Source organism: Colletotrichum fioriniae (genome assembly GCF_027942845.1).
Source record: "Colletotrichum fioriniae strain IMI 355084 chromosome Unknown scaffold_8, whole genome shotgun sequence".
NCBI classification, from domain to species: domain Eukaryota; kingdom Fungi; phylum Ascomycota; class Sordariomycetes; order Glomerellales; family Glomerellaceae; genus Colletotrichum; species Colletotrichum fioriniae.
The window spans coordinates 1,809,843-1,824,099 of NW_027076844.1; the positions used below are offsets into that span (position 1 = coordinate 1,809,843).

Sequence of the window (14,257 nt, forward strand, 5' to 3'; positions counted from 1 at the left end):
TGTCCAACCGTCTGGCCCATTCGAACCCCGGCGCATCCTAAGCCTGGCCGGAGTGATCTATGCTAACCAGGAAGGTAAGGTAAACTGACAAAAGTAAAGTATCTCCCTCAGGATGGCGTGTCCAAGACAAGATCAAGAGGCTTGCAATTTACATTACTAGCACGTTGCATAGCTAGCTGAGGTTTCTCTCAGAGCCTTGTCCAAGTTTCCAAGAAAGCCATGCATTCCATCACTGTGCGCTGTTCCCCCCGGTCCTTCGTCTATCCCTGTGCTTCACACAGGCTCACACTCACACACCCTAAATCGCGATATCGCACTGGACCAGTTCTCGTCTAAAACCCTCCTCTGGATTCATTGGTTCCGAGCACGGTTGTTTCTCTCTCTGTGGCTATTATCCGCCTTCCCTTTGCTGCCACAAGCATCATAGATGCGCCAAAAGCCCGCCCCTCTGGTGAGACTTTTGAGTCTTGACCCGCCCCGTCGACTGGGATGCGGGAATCCGGTCCCAAACTCCCAGTCCCAGTCCCAGTCCCAGATCGACTTTGTTCCAGGCTGCCCATGCAATGCAATCCGAAGGGGGTTGAAACGAGCATCGCGAGACCGTGTTTGCTGCGCGTAAAGTGTCTTTCACACTTGGGAAGCCTGTGCCCCCTTCAACTCTCATCATTATGGTCCCTTGATTTACATACCATGTTCCTACCTGACGAACCCTCTGCAATTCGTTGCCTAACTTTACGCAAACCAACATGTCTCTATAACGCGTACCCAAGCGAATATGACTACTCGTCCCCTTAGCACGGGTGGAAATGAGCTGTCAGGAAGCGCCAGACACTTGTACCCGAAAAGCCATGCTTGAAGTACTAAACCCACGTCTTCCCGAACCGTCAATCATCGCGTCCCGGCAGAACACCCCGCATCGCTAAAGCAAGTCGCGCTCCCTCCCATCTCATTCTCACACGACCCGCTGAGGCTTTTGGGCAAATAATGATCCCGGCGTTCCCAATTGGATTCCACTGGATTGAAAAAACTCGTTGGCATGTGCATGGTACGGATAGACACCAACCTACAATGGCAGTCCGGCCCACTACCCACGTTGTCCACACTCTCTCAGAGACTCTTGGATGCCGGGACCCGTTTTCAGACTGAGACAATGCTCGTGTGTTGAGACTTGTATGTAAATTGATTTCTATGTCCGTCGGCAATAGAGAAGAAGTACGGATAGCGCTGGTCAATTCTCATATGGGTTGCAACTGTGGTGCAAATATTTGAGACGTTGGTGCTGCTGAACGCGCTGGTCTACTGCTAATCCGGCTGTCCTCGGCTGACTTTGCATCTGAAGACGCGATATCAACCAACCACTTAACGCGTCGAGACATGTGCAACCCATTTTATGCAGTGAACAGAGTCTGACCGTCAAATCCAAGACCAAAAACTTCATCCGAGGCTATTGACTCCAAAATTTGCTTCAACATCGGGACAAGACCGCCAACCTGTGCACTCAAACCAGCATCCAAGAAACACAGCAAGTCGCGGCGGCGCGGTGGTTGCGGTTGGAGCCAAGGCCCCTCACCGAGTCTTCACCTCGGTGAGTCCAGACCGGAACGGGAAGCACGGACCCCATCGGCACCGGCGCCCTGGATCCGCCGACAGGACATGATCCCTGCCGTTTTGGCCAAAAAATTTCTGGACGACGGTCCAAAGATTTCTGGTCGCCCCCACCATATCTCTCTCTATAGTCGCAGTGTTGAAGTTTTGCCAGAACCAGAAAAAAAAACCACAAGACGAGCCTTCAACCTACCCGTCAATCCCGCAGTCATGGCTCCCTCAAAGACCGTCGCCGTCGCATCGAAAGATGTTACGCCCTCAATTGACCCCGAGCAGGTAAACTTCCCATTCCTAGTTCCCTTTCGTTTGGTTCGACACCAGCGCAACTCCATTCAAGATTTCCCGGATCGCTAACCCAATGCGCGAAACCCTTAGACCCTGAAGGCCTCCAAGGCTCTCCTGGCACACATCAAGAAGGCCGCCAAGGAAAAGTCTGAGGAATCCGGCAAGAAGAACCTCCTCGCCGACGAGACCGAGGACCTCGCCAGCCAGCCCATCTGGCTCACCCTCACAACCAAGCGCCACATCGCCGACAGCGCCCGCCTCAAGCCCGGCAAGATCACCCTCCCGCACCCCCTCAACCAGGACGAGGACTCCACGATATGCCTCATCACCGCCGACCCCCAGCGCGCCTACAAGAACATCGTCGCCTCGGAAGAGTTCCCCGAGGCCCTGCGCAAGCGCATCACCCGCGTCGTCGACGTGGCCCACCTAAAGTCCAAGTTCAAGCAGTACGAGGCCCAGCGCAAGCTCTTCGCCGAGCACGACGTCTTCCTCGCAGACGACCGCATCGTCAACCGCCTCCCCAAGGCCCTCGGCAAGACCTTCTACAAGACCACCGCCAAGCGCCCCGTCCCCGTCGTCATCTCCGCTAAACCCCCCCGCGGCGCAGATGGCAAGCGCGCAAAGGCGGCTCCCAAAACCCCCGGCACCGTCAACGCCGGCACCCCGCAGGACATTGCCGCCGAGATCGAAAAGGCCGTCGGCGCCGCCCTCGTCAGCCTCACCCCGTCCACCAACACCGCCATCCGGATAGGCTACGCCGGTTTCAAGCCCCAGCAGGTCGCCGACAACGTCACGGCCGTCGTCGACGCCCTCATCACCAAGTGGGTGCCCGAGAAGTGGGCCAACGTCAAGAGCATCTACGTCAAGGGCCAAGAGACGGCCGCCCTGCCCATCTGGCTGACGGACGAGCTCTGGCTCGAGGACAAGGATATCGTCGCCGACGACAGCGAGCAGGCCAAGGCGATGAAGGAGAAGGCCAACGTCGGCAAGAAGCGCAAGTCGATTGGCGGTGCTGATGATGAAGAGACCGAGACTGCTGCGACTAAGCCCTCCAAGAAGGCCAAGAAGGCGGCCAAGGAGGCGGCGCAAAAGGTTCTTCCCGAGGGCGACGACGAGACCCTCAACAAGCAGATTGCCGAGCGCAAGGAGAAGCTGAAGAAGCAAAAGGCCAAGGCCAAGGCTGCCGTCGACAACTAAATGTGTTTGAGACCCAGGGCATGCTGTAGAGATGGTACCGAAGAAGAAAAAAAAGGAGGAGGGTTTTACGTGCGGGATTATACCATGCATGGTTTGTGGCGTACGGCGTTGGTTCAGACAAAAATTAACCATGAGAACTCGTGCTTAGAAATTTACCAATAAGAACTAGTGTACAATTTTCCCTTTTGCACTTTTCCCTAGTGTCGCTTCATCAAGTTACTATCCAGCATTCTGTTCCAATCGCATTACAACTCCTCAAAGACAGGGACCTCCTCGACGGTCTTCTCAGCCTCAAAAGTCTTCTTAAAGGGCCCAAAGAACTCCTGGATGGTCTTGTTGAGCGTCTTATCTGAAATCTGCATATGCTCGCCAGGGATCTGGCGGAAGCGAAGCCCGCCCTTGCGGTCCAGCTCCCTCAAGCCGATCCAGTCCTCCTTGTAAATCGCCCGGGCCCGCAGCGGCAGGCTCTCGGTGCCGTTGACCTCCTCGAACCACGCCGTCTCCTTGGGGATGACGGTCGTGTCGTCCTCAAACATGACCATGACAAAGTTGGCCAGGCTGGCGAGGTTCTTGCCGTACCGCACGTTCTTGAGCTCGCGCTCGTTGTTGATGTCGGCCAGGAAGTTGGATGACTCGATATACTTTGCGTATTGCTCCGGCTGCGGGTCGCGGTAGTACTGGGCGGGCACCAGCCGGTTCTGCACGAAGCCGGACCAGGTGTTGAAGCGCAGTAAGGCCATGGCACCCTTGCACAGGAAGTCGCCGTCGCCGCAGGCGCGGAACTCGACGATGCCGTTGTGCTGGCTGCCGTAGGTGACGAGGGACCTCACGGGCGGGTTGTTGCAGCGCTCGACGTAGCCGCGGAGGAACTGCCCGCCCTGGCTGAAGCCGATGGCGTCGACGGCGGGCGCCGTGGAGAGGATCGGGTGGGCGGCGAGCTCAGCGCAGACTTCTTCGAGCTGGGTTGTGACGTTGCCGAAGAAAGTGGCGGAGCGGTCGGCGTTGGGGTCCGCGCCGACTTTGATGGTGTAGACAAAGGTGCCCGGGTTGAGCTCCTCGGCGACTTCGCCTAGGCGCTTGATGCCATCGCCATCGTACGAGTCGCCGAGGCCGTGCCAGACGATGAGGGGGATCGGGTGGTCGTCGGTGTCGTCGGAGGAGCTTGTGTGGTGTTTGGGGGTCGCGGCCGTGTAGGCTGCGGTGGCTAGGGAGCCGACTGTGAGCAGCGTGGGGATGGAGAGGGACTTCATTGCGTATTCTCGTATTCTCTGGTTATTCGTCTAACACTATCAAAGCTGGACTATGGTTGTGAGGTTGGAGAGCGACCTGTGTCCCGGAGACTTTTGTTGGTCTTTCTTTAGATGTCAAAGGGATGGAGGGGAGTGTGGCAAGGGAAAGCTGACGACACCAACCAACCTTCGCCCATGGACTGCAGCTGCACGGTTGGCTGAGAGCAGGAGCTTGGCCGTTGCCGCCTACCTATCGCCATGCAGTGCTGACTTATCGATTGAGCTTCCCATTGGTCACGGACAAAACATATGGCCTGGGGGATGTTCCGAGAGCCCGTCCACTTATCTTCACTAAACGTACCTCAGCGAGTGCTTAGGTCAGCACCTTTCCAGCGGTCCGTGCCATTCAAATCATGAGTCTCCCAGGCCTCAAGGGGTTAGCGTCTCAGGAGCTTCAACCTCGACAACTCTCGAGCCTTCTCTTTGGCCCGGTGCTCTCTTACACCGAGACACCCAGGTTCGAATACCTAGCCAGACGGTAGACCTAGCCTCCCCTGTCAACGTCGGTCAAAAGTCTTGGAAGTCCGGCGTCCCTCCTCTGCCAAGTTCACAGCAGACAGACTAGAAGCAGCAACAGCTCCAGCCAAGTCCGTCGGGGCCTTGTCAAGTGTCGGTCCTCGTTCCTGGGAGCTAGTCGCTCCCGGATGGCGGTAGAACGCAGCATAGACGTTCGTTACGTCGGTTGACTCAAGTGGCCATCCCTCCCCAGCCGTATGAGTATCAACGGCTCAGTGGCGGGTAGATCCCAGGTCGGCGGGATTCCCTGCCCTCTACCCTCTGAAACGCTCTCGGTGCGAGACCACAGATGCAACCAAGAAATGGTCCCCTGTTTCACGCAACCTAGCCTCTCAAGCTCTCTTACTGGTGACCACTGACCGCCACCACCACTATGCACCCTCGTGCAGGGACACGAGGGGCAGAGGCTGACGACGCTGAAGACCGAAGGGTGCATGAAGTAGCCTTGTGGCTGGACGACGTTGATCGGCCGATCTTCTTGCGGCCTTGGCTCGGACGACATGTGTTCGGGTGAACCGTCTCTGCTGGCGGGTTACGTGGGTGGGCAGTGTTCGTGGGTTCCATAAGTATGGACGACGGTCCCTTCTCGAACGACACTTGAAACACGGGAACGAAGGAGTATGCTCATTAACTGAATATCCATCTGCAGAGTCGTCGAGTTTATCTGATCTGAACAACTGCATCTTTCTATTTCCATCTTTCAAAACTAAATATACGCCTTTGCTCTGCATTTCACTCTTTTCGTCTCGCTCATCAGACGTTTCCATATTACCGTCCGTCCAACCGATCAAAATGCAGTTCTCCAAGATTCTCTACGTCCTCTTCCCGGTTGCCGTTCTGGCGGCGCCGTTCAAGACCTTCGAGGTCCCGACGCTGGATCCCAACACCGTTGCACCGGTGGTTCCTGCTATCGACCGACGTGTTCCTCAGGCGGACACTTGTGACGAGTAAGGCGGCTTTGTGGGATAACACCGAGGGAAGATAAGGGCGGCTCTATCAACATTTCTCGAACATAACGCCGAGAGATGGACATGGATACGTCAGTATGTTACTCGGTGCTACGAGTAGACCAGTGATATCAAAAAGGTTTGTCTTTATCCGACAACATCAACTTACGCCCATTGCATCTCTTCTTTACGTCTTGTATACCGCCAACGATGCTTCAATACGGTATTGGTTGTATACAATGACAACAAGCAGAGCTCTGGTCCTTCTTTTCAACCCTTTGTTGTCCAAAGACATGAGGCATGGCACATGGCTAACACCCCTCTCAGATACCCCTATCACTAGTCTACATGCTCAATCTGCGTGGAGGAACGTTCAGGAGACGGGACCTCTGGGTCTCGATGTCAACACGGTCCGGGTTCAGGGCTTCACCAGCCGCACCTCAACTCCCCACGCGGCTGGAAAAAAGGCTTCGATTCTTCGAGTTCGTTTAGTGGAAACGGAAACCCGTCTGGCGGAAGGAAAGAATATTATTGTACCTACCTTTGAAGGCGGTCTTTCGAACCTGCCCTTGGAAAAGAAATAGATGCCGAGATACCTACCACTTTCTCTCTTGACTCTTTGCTCCCATACTCAACCAGTCGACGATACCTTCATCGTTGAGTGACCACAGTTTCGCCGTGCTCTTTCGGCCGTCGCCTCTTGAGGGTATTTATTTTGATATCGACAATCGCAGCATTACTGAGAATCTCTCTACGAAGCTATAATTGCTCCAACTCAAGGTTTCAATACTCTCTTTTCGAAACCTCTACAATCGCTCTTGGGATCTACGACTCCAGCCGTTCTCTATCGAGTGAACTTACTTGGCATTGATATCTCGACCTATTCTTCTAGCTCAGCTTCTTCGTCGAGCAGATTCACATTTACCAGCTGACTACAAGCTCACCTACACTCTCTTTTACTCTCCTCTCTCTGAACATCATGGCAAGTTGTTTTCCTACCATTTCCAAGACTGCCCGCGGTTTTCTCTATTCGCTCGAGGACACTGGACAAATATCTGTCAATTTTTTATTTTATTTTTCGAGATGTTCACCCATGGGAAGAATTTTGGATTTCCATCCCCTGTCGGAAGCGCTCTTACTAGGTACTAACTTACATAAAAACGCATGATGAACTGACACAATGAGTGAATACAGATGAAGTCTCCCGGAATTATCCCAGCTGGCATGACCACTCTAAACGGATACTATGTTCCCGCCAACTCTTCAATTCCTGGAACTTCAGAGATCAAGCAATTCGACTTCACGGTTGAAGGCCATCCCAAGTTGATCCGCGTCTTGCATCGACAAGACCGATCCGTCGAGCCGCCCCGCTTCCGGCTCCGAGTCGTGGAGCACCCCAACTGGGTGACACGGTCCGTGCGCAAGAGAAAGGTTAACTGGGACGCCGCGGTGGACGCAGGTCCAGCACCGTTCACCCACCCCACCGCGACTCTGCCGGACATCTACAAGGCAGTTTTGGAGACCCTCGGACGCGAAATCTCGGAGGCGACATTGGAACAGATCAATAACCTCCACAAAGACGACACCACTCTCGACCTGCCCCTCGAGGGAGACAAGGTCTGGTTCGATGACTACAGCTGGATTCAGCTTCCCATCAAGCGTTCTTCGTACCTAGCCATCGACCCAGACGACGACGGTGACTCTCACGACTCTGGCACCGTTGGCGACAACGACCGCTACCTCGACTGCGATTTTGATTGTGGCGACGCTTTCGCGGACGAGAACGAGCAGACCTTGCAGGGCGATTCAGACACTGCTGGCAAAGATTGCGACGGCGACTACACAATGGCTCCCTCCGGCCCCAAGGCGCAGAGCGTTGCGCAGAGTGCTGCTGCCACGAACAACTCAGCACCGGCCCCCGAGCCCGCGGCGGCCAGGGGTCCTCACCCTGGCCACATGCAGGTCTCTTGCCAGTTCACGAGCGAGCAGAGATTGAGACGCATGCTGCGAGACAACAAGAGCGATCCAGCTAGGGAGGATAGCTACCGTCTTCAGGGAGTGCAGCTCATCGATAACGTCCGCACCATGCTGCGCGTGTATGTTGGACCATTGTTCTGGTTCCTGTGGCAGGAGCTTACTGAAGTGATGATGCTGACTTTTTTTCTCGCAGCCCTATCAAGACTTTTGACACTGCGTGTGTCTACTTTCACTGGTTCAGACTCTCGTTCCGCGACGCCGAGTACAACTATTCAGATGCCGCCATGGCTTGTCTCTTCCTGGCCTGCAAGGTCGAGGACACCATCAAGAAGTCCAAGGAGATCCTGTGTGCTGCGTACAACATTAAGAATCCCGAGCACCCCACAACCCAGGACGACAAGGTGTGTGATGACTTGTAGCCTACAATTTAGCTGTGACTAACCCAATCGCAGATGTTCGAACAGCCCTCCAAAATCATCATCGGCCTGGAGCGCCTGGTCCTCGAGACCGTCGGCTTCGACTTCCGCTGCCGCTACCCTCAGTCCGCTCTGCTGAAAGCAACCAAGAAGATCCTGGGCCCCCAGTCCAAGAATGTCTTTGCCACCGCCATGGAGATGAGCGTCGACTTGTACAAGACCTTTGCCCCCGTCAAGCAGACTACCTACGCCCTGGCCCTTGGCCTTCTCGAGCTCAGCGCCCGCCTTCTCGGCCAAGGTGTCGACAAGGTAGAGAAGATCAACTACGCAGACTTCCACACGACGCGCCAAAACGTCGTCGAGACGGTCCTCGACCTCCTCGACCTCTACACCCAGCACGGCAAGTCCACCAAGCTCGGTGTCCAGTTCGACCTCAACAAGTTCATCGAGGTCAAGATCGTCATCAACAGCGAGGTCGACAACACCCCCGGTCTCGTGCGCTACGCCCACTGGTGCACCAACTGCGACGGCGGCGAGGACGAGAACCTCTCCAACGGCGTCTCCGTCCTCAAGAACATTTCCTTCTTTGGTAGCAACTCTGCTAAGCGCAACGGGCGCAACCAGGATGGAACCATGCGCTTCGTCTTCGACCCGGACCGCGCCCGCCAGGAGCGAAAGGAGGTCGAGGCTTATTACCGCGACGAGTATGAGGAGTACGAGGTCGAGGTTGAGGTTCCCATTGAGCCTGAGCAGCGCGGCGGCGGTAACAACAATAACAACCACAACCACCGCGACAAGCGTCACGACGGCGGCGGCGGCGGTGGTTGGGGCGGTCGTCGTAACCACCACGGCCGTGCCAAGGGCCGCGGTTACTACTAAGCTTGCTTGCTACTTCTCATCATTACCTTCGCCTTTGAATTCGCTCTTCACCGCGCGGCGGCCCCTACTACTGCCGACGCTTCCTTAGCACAGCAAACGAACAAGGCTCTGCAAATCAAGTGGATATGGAAAGGAAGGGAAATTTTGTCCGATTATCTGGCGTTGACGGTACCAAAAGATACCCCATGGGAAAAGAATTTGGAGTGCTTTTTTTTTGTTTCCGGGAAAGGGAAAACACTACTTTGGCGGTTTGAGTCCGCCCGCACGTCACATTGTAAGAAGAACTACAATTCATATCACGAGGCTTGTATAAGCAGATAGGAATTGAAACATAAGGTTGCAAAACATTGCGCGGGGTTGCACCGTTGGGCTCATTTGTGATTGACCAGTAGCAGTCCAGCATTGAGCACGATCCGTCGCGGCTGATGCTGACTCGAATGAGCATGACGGAGAAACTTGGAAATTCATCAGACAACAGCGTCTGATTGCCCCTGATTGAGGCTCAGCTGAGGTCATTGAGGAGGCCACATGGGCCGCCTCAGGTAGGCTGCCTTGGCGGGCTGATCACAACACGAAAGCTCCGTTGGAGCGGCTGCACCAGGTTGTCAACTTACGTTCGAGAGCGTTCTACTCGCAGGCGTTGCAGTTTTGGAGAATTGGTGACAGACAGCCCTGGAGAGGTGGCTTGCTGAGCTGGACCTGCATAAGGCAGACAGGTCATCAGGTCAGTGTCAATTATGTGGCCTCAAGAGGCTGCTTATTGCAGTGCAGGTTTAAAACAAGCTATGCAGCTTGGGCGCATTTTCTCCTCGTTGCCGGCCTCGTGATTCGACAATTTCAAAAAGACTCCAAGGCAGACAGGAATAAGGCCAACGCAGAGTCTCGATGCCTTGCCACGTTGCGTACGTGGCCTCAAACTGCGGATTCTGTCGACATGTTCGAAGCCACTGGGGGTTGGAAAAAATTGCGGCCTCAGACTGTTGAAAGTATCAATTTGGCATGAGTTTATATAACTATGATCTCGTTTCCAGACAGGTTCACTTCATTTCGTAGCACCCTGTGTCATGGACCAACATGCTATCTCTCCAACATAGAATCTCTTCATAACGCAAGGGTGCCCTCTGCTCTTGTAACAAGTAAGTTTTGGTGTGTACCAGCTAAAGCATAGCGCCTACTATCAATATGGACCAGATATTGACAAACTTCAATCACAGACTCAGACCAAGACATGAAGACAACAAATGCCCACCGGGTTCGCTGCGGTGGCAGGACCAGTAAGATCTCTCGAACTGCGCTTGTTCCCTCTTGGCACACGCTGACCTCGGAGATCTTGGCATGATAGGCCCCTAGCTTCAACCTCGGCACAGTCAGCCTACGACACAAGCCTTACGTTCCTGGACGGTCCAGTCTACGATGAAGCTGAATACAACGAAATCATACACACCTCAGCTCAATACTCACACCAAGATGACTTAGGTTGGCTAAGCCTGCAGCATGATTCAATCGACGATTTCTGCCGTACCATCAGCAGCAATGCCTCGAGCAGATCGTTCAACGACGGAAGCACATGGTTGATTGCTCACCCGTCAGGGGTTGGCAATCCACACTGTCGTATCCCGGACTCTGGGTTCTTCGGCATGCCAGACTCCTTCAACGGTTCTCTCATAGCCAATCCTGAGTTCCAAGATCCAGCCTCCATTGATCGTCAGGCATATTCTTTCGCTTTACCGCTCAACGGTAGTGCCACATTGTTACCGCAGCGTCCAGAAGCCAACGGCGATGACCTCAACCTCTTCAGTGAAGATACTCTCGGCAGTCGCTCGTCTCACCACGATCAGGCTCTCCACGCCTCCGACTTCTTTGTCACCGAGGGTTTCGGTAATATGAGCCCAAGATCTGGTCACTACGGTGCCGCGGGTATCACAGGACCCCCCTTGAGCGAATACGACGACGGAGAAGGAAGCTGAACGAGTGTATCTACTTCTCGAACCCCATCACCTCCGATTCCCAGCAGAAAGAGGCGTAGAGCTGGCTACGACTCAGATCAGCCATTGCCTCATGGGAAGTGCCCATACTGCCCAATCTTCCCTGGCGATGCGAAACGACTAAGGTTCGTACGCTACCAGTATTCTTGATTCTCGCATGAGAACTGACCTGACCTAGAGAGCACCTACGATGCCATATCAAGGAGCATGCCTGTGAAGTCCCTCGATGTTCACAACGCTTCAGTACTGCGAGAGACCTTCTCAGGCACGACAGATCTGCACACCAGAAGGCGAAACTCGTTTGCCATATCTGTGAAGCTAGTATTCGAGGTGGGCGTCTGGACAACTTGAAGAGGCACATGAGGCAGAGACACCCTTTAGCACAGAAAGTTGTGGATGAGCTAGCTCGATAGACTTCTACTTTGGCTGCTAGCATAGTCTCGCTTTTCGGTGAGACTGCGGAGTTGGTACATTTGCGTTGCATCACTCCTCATGGAATTTAGTTTGATAGTATAAGCACACGATCTATACAGAATACCTCTGTCATCTTTATTGGACTTACACGGACAGATTCACTGTCCTAGCCCCACGAACCCCTAATCCATTACCAATAAAGCAACCCTCTCGCAACCACATTGATCAACTACGATACGATTCTCAGTCAACGCTGAGGCTAAAGTATTTCATAAGTTTCAGAGAAACTGAAGGGGTAACACCGAACTTCCACAAAACACAGCATTTTAAGAAGATGTAACCGGTCGCTTGTGAGGCAACGGCCCTGTTCACTCAAACGGTCGAGGAAGCGGGGTCCAGTGTGTGGTGTTTTTCTGAAGTCAGCCTCTATCGGGGAATTTTACATGTTATTTACTATCTGTACGGATAACTGTAGTGAAGCCGATGGAACTCGGGTGAAGACAAGTTCGCTCATCGTTATACGGACACGAAGTCATGTTCAATTTACCCAAGAAACAGAACCTGGATAGATGATACAAGTATACAGGCGCATCAGTAAAGACTGTGCAGATTAGACAGTCCAGCAGCTTCAAGGTTCTCCTCGATCGTTCCGTTCAGCTGAACGTTGAATGGGCCCAGTTCCAAGGGGCAGTAGTGCTCCTTGGCACACATGGTGTCTTGGAAGTAAGATCGAATGGCGGCAAACGCACACATGTTGTTCGTGGCGACGGTGGTGTGCTACAAAACGTTAGCGCATTGCACCTTCAAGTGAGACGTTGAGATTGAACTTACGCCCATGCCATCAGTGACGATTCTTCTAGCGTTGGCATACTTGGGCGCGTTCGAGACGGCGCTGAAAGCTCTCGTCAGTAAGGTTTGTAACCGTAGGCGAGATCAACTTACTTCTCAATGGGCGTCGTAGGATCGTACGTGTTACTGACAAAGAGCATCGGGTACGAGGTGTTACCTCCATACGGACCCTTGAAAACATCGTTGGATCTGATGGGCCAATCGAGACATGCGAGCATGGTTCTAGCCCAGACTTCTCCCACAATACTGGTATCCTTCAAGCCGTCCAAAAGAGGCTTGATATCCGCGAGTGACTTACCATACCAAACATTGCTCTGATCAGAACACAAGATGCCGAGAGTCTGTTCAGGGTTCACGTATCCCCCCATGTTGGGATCACCGTAAATCGCGTTCGTCTGCTCCGTCCACGCCGCGATTGTGCCGGAAGAGATGGCCTTCTCTAATGCCACAAAGACGTCCGATATCCTGCTGAACTCGGCCAGCGGTTGCACCACCGCAGCAAGGACGCTGACTTTGAAGGTCACAAGTGCCAAACCAATGTCAGTAGCGTTCGCCCAGCCCTCGGCCTCGGCCTTCTGAGCATCAAGCTGTGTAAACGAAGCATTCCATCGGCTAAAGATGTCCTTCGGAGTGTTCCCCGTGTATAGAGAGCAGAGATCCGGGCCTGCGGCGTGACAGTATACGAAGAACGCTCCCAAAACGCCGTCAACGTGGTTGATGGAGCTCGAAGTGAAGTTCGTCTGGTAGCTGATCGGATCCACTAGCCCATCGATAGCCACATGGCCAACTCTATCAGGGAACATCGACGCGAACGTCTGACCGAGCATGGTGCCATAGCTCACGCCATAGTAGTTCAGCTTACTTGAGTCCAGCACCGTACGGTTGCCATCAGGAGAAGCAGAAAAGGCCTCGACAATGCTAAGCATATCGCGAGCGGTAACAGCAGTCGTCATATGCGGGCCAGCTTCGGTATCAGCACCAGTCTGAGCTTGACACTTTTCACCCAGCTCCTTGCCGAAATCGATGAACTGCTGGTAGTACCCATCAACCACCCGCGGGGCATCTCGTCCGGAAAGTGTGCCATTCTTGCCAATCGCAATCCCTGCAGAGCAGTTAGGCCGCGGCTCGCTGAGCCCGACGCCACGGGGATCGAAGCCTATGATGTCAAAGTTGGAACCAGCTGCGGCTTGAACCGTGGTGCCATTATAGCGCGCCAGCTCGATGCCGGATGCTCCTGGTCCGCCTGGGTTGATGAGGATTGCGCCTCGGTAGGGGCCGTCTGGGGACTCGGCGGCGGCGGGGATCTTGAGCAAGGGAACGTAAGCTCTTCCGAGGCTTGGATTCTTGTAGTCGAGAGGTACCTGGGTAATTTTGTCAGTCGGAAGGGGACGGTGGTTCAAGATGTGACTTACATCGAGCTTGGCGCAGAAGAATTGGCCTTCACAGGGGCACCAGACGAGGTCTTGGGAGGGCGTGATCGAGTCGAATGTACAGTCTTGAGCTCCGACGGCTCGGATCCCCACGAGGGCAAACGCCGCCGCCAGTTTCCAAGATGTCATTATAACTGAAGGAGGAGATGAACGAATGTGTTGGTGCAACGAGTGAAAAGAGCGGAGGAGCGAAATCTCCAGTCACTTCTCGGTTGGTCTGGATACTGTTTCTACACACGAGCATCGGACGGGCCTCCGATTGATATATATACGAATTCTCAAAAAGGTTGAACCATTGCTGGGGGATTTCTTAGCAGGGAGTATGGATGTCACACTAGTGAGTGATATGACAAACACCCCTTCCGAGACAAAACCTGTCTTCGCCGAACCTCCCTAAGCTTGTCCCCGTCACCTTTGCTGTCGTCATCTTGCATCTGGCATCACCAAGTCCGAAGCCAAGTCAATCAT

At 54.0% G+C, this 14,257-nt stretch overlaps 5 protein-coding genes across 5 annotated transcripts; 3 read left to right on the plus strand and 2 right to left on the minus strand.

Annotated features, from left to right (window-relative positions):
• Positions 1 to 1,815: 1,815 nt before the first annotated feature.
• CIC1 (proteasome-interacting protein cic1) lies at positions 1,816 to 3,087 on the plus strand (the record flags this gene model as incomplete). Its single annotated transcript, XM_053191411.1, has 2 exons — positions 1,816 to 1,881; positions 1,981 to 3,087. 2 exons carry the CDS (start codon positions 1,816 to 1,818, stop codon positions 3,085 to 3,087), a joined length of 1,173 nt encoding a protein of 390 aa, XP_053050973.1.
• Positions 3,088 to 3,332: 245 nt separating this feature from the next.
• Positions 3,333 to 4,337, minus strand: N0V96_007277 (uncharacterized protein; the record flags this gene model as incomplete). Its single annotated transcript, XM_053191412.1, has 1 exon — positions 3,333 to 4,337. One exon carries the CDS (start codon positions 4,335 to 4,337, stop codon positions 3,333 to 3,335), a length of 1,005 nt encoding a protein of 334 aa, XP_053050974.1.
• Positions 4,338 to 5,684: 1,347 nt separating this feature from the next.
• CTK2 (RNA polymerase II C-terminal domain kinase beta subunit) lies at positions 5,685 to 9,111 on the plus strand (the record flags this gene model as incomplete). The annotated part of the gene is made up of 5 exons (XM_065757977.1): positions 5,685 to 5,832; positions 6,167 to 6,255; positions 7,034 to 7,935; positions 8,010 to 8,217; positions 8,269 to 9,111. The coding sequence occupies 5 exons, from the start codon at positions 5,685 to 5,687 to the stop codon at positions 9,109 to 9,111; spliced, it is 2,190 nt and encodes a 729-aa protein (XP_065613500.1).
• Positions 9,112 to 10,352: 1,241 nt separating this feature from the next.
• N0V96_007279 (uncharacterized protein) lies at positions 10,353 to 11,078 on the plus strand (the record flags this gene model as incomplete). The annotated part of the gene is made up of 2 exons (XM_065757978.1): positions 10,353 to 10,385; positions 10,605 to 11,078. The coding sequence occupies 2 exons, from the start codon at positions 10,353 to 10,355 to the stop codon at positions 11,076 to 11,078; spliced, it is 507 nt and encodes a 168-aa protein (XP_065613501.1).
• Positions 11,079 to 12,101: 1,023 nt separating this feature from the next.
• Positions 12,102 to 14,033, minus strand: N0V96_007280 (uncharacterized protein; the record flags this gene model as incomplete). Its single annotated transcript, XM_065757979.1, has 4 exons — positions 12,102 to 12,287; positions 12,342 to 12,402; positions 12,453 to 13,720; positions 14,028 to 14,033. The coding sequence occupies 4 exons, from the start codon at positions 14,031 to 14,033 to the stop codon at positions 12,102 to 12,104; spliced, it is 1,521 nt and encodes a 506-aa protein (XP_065613502.1).
• Positions 14,034 to 14,257: the final 224 nt, after the last annotated feature.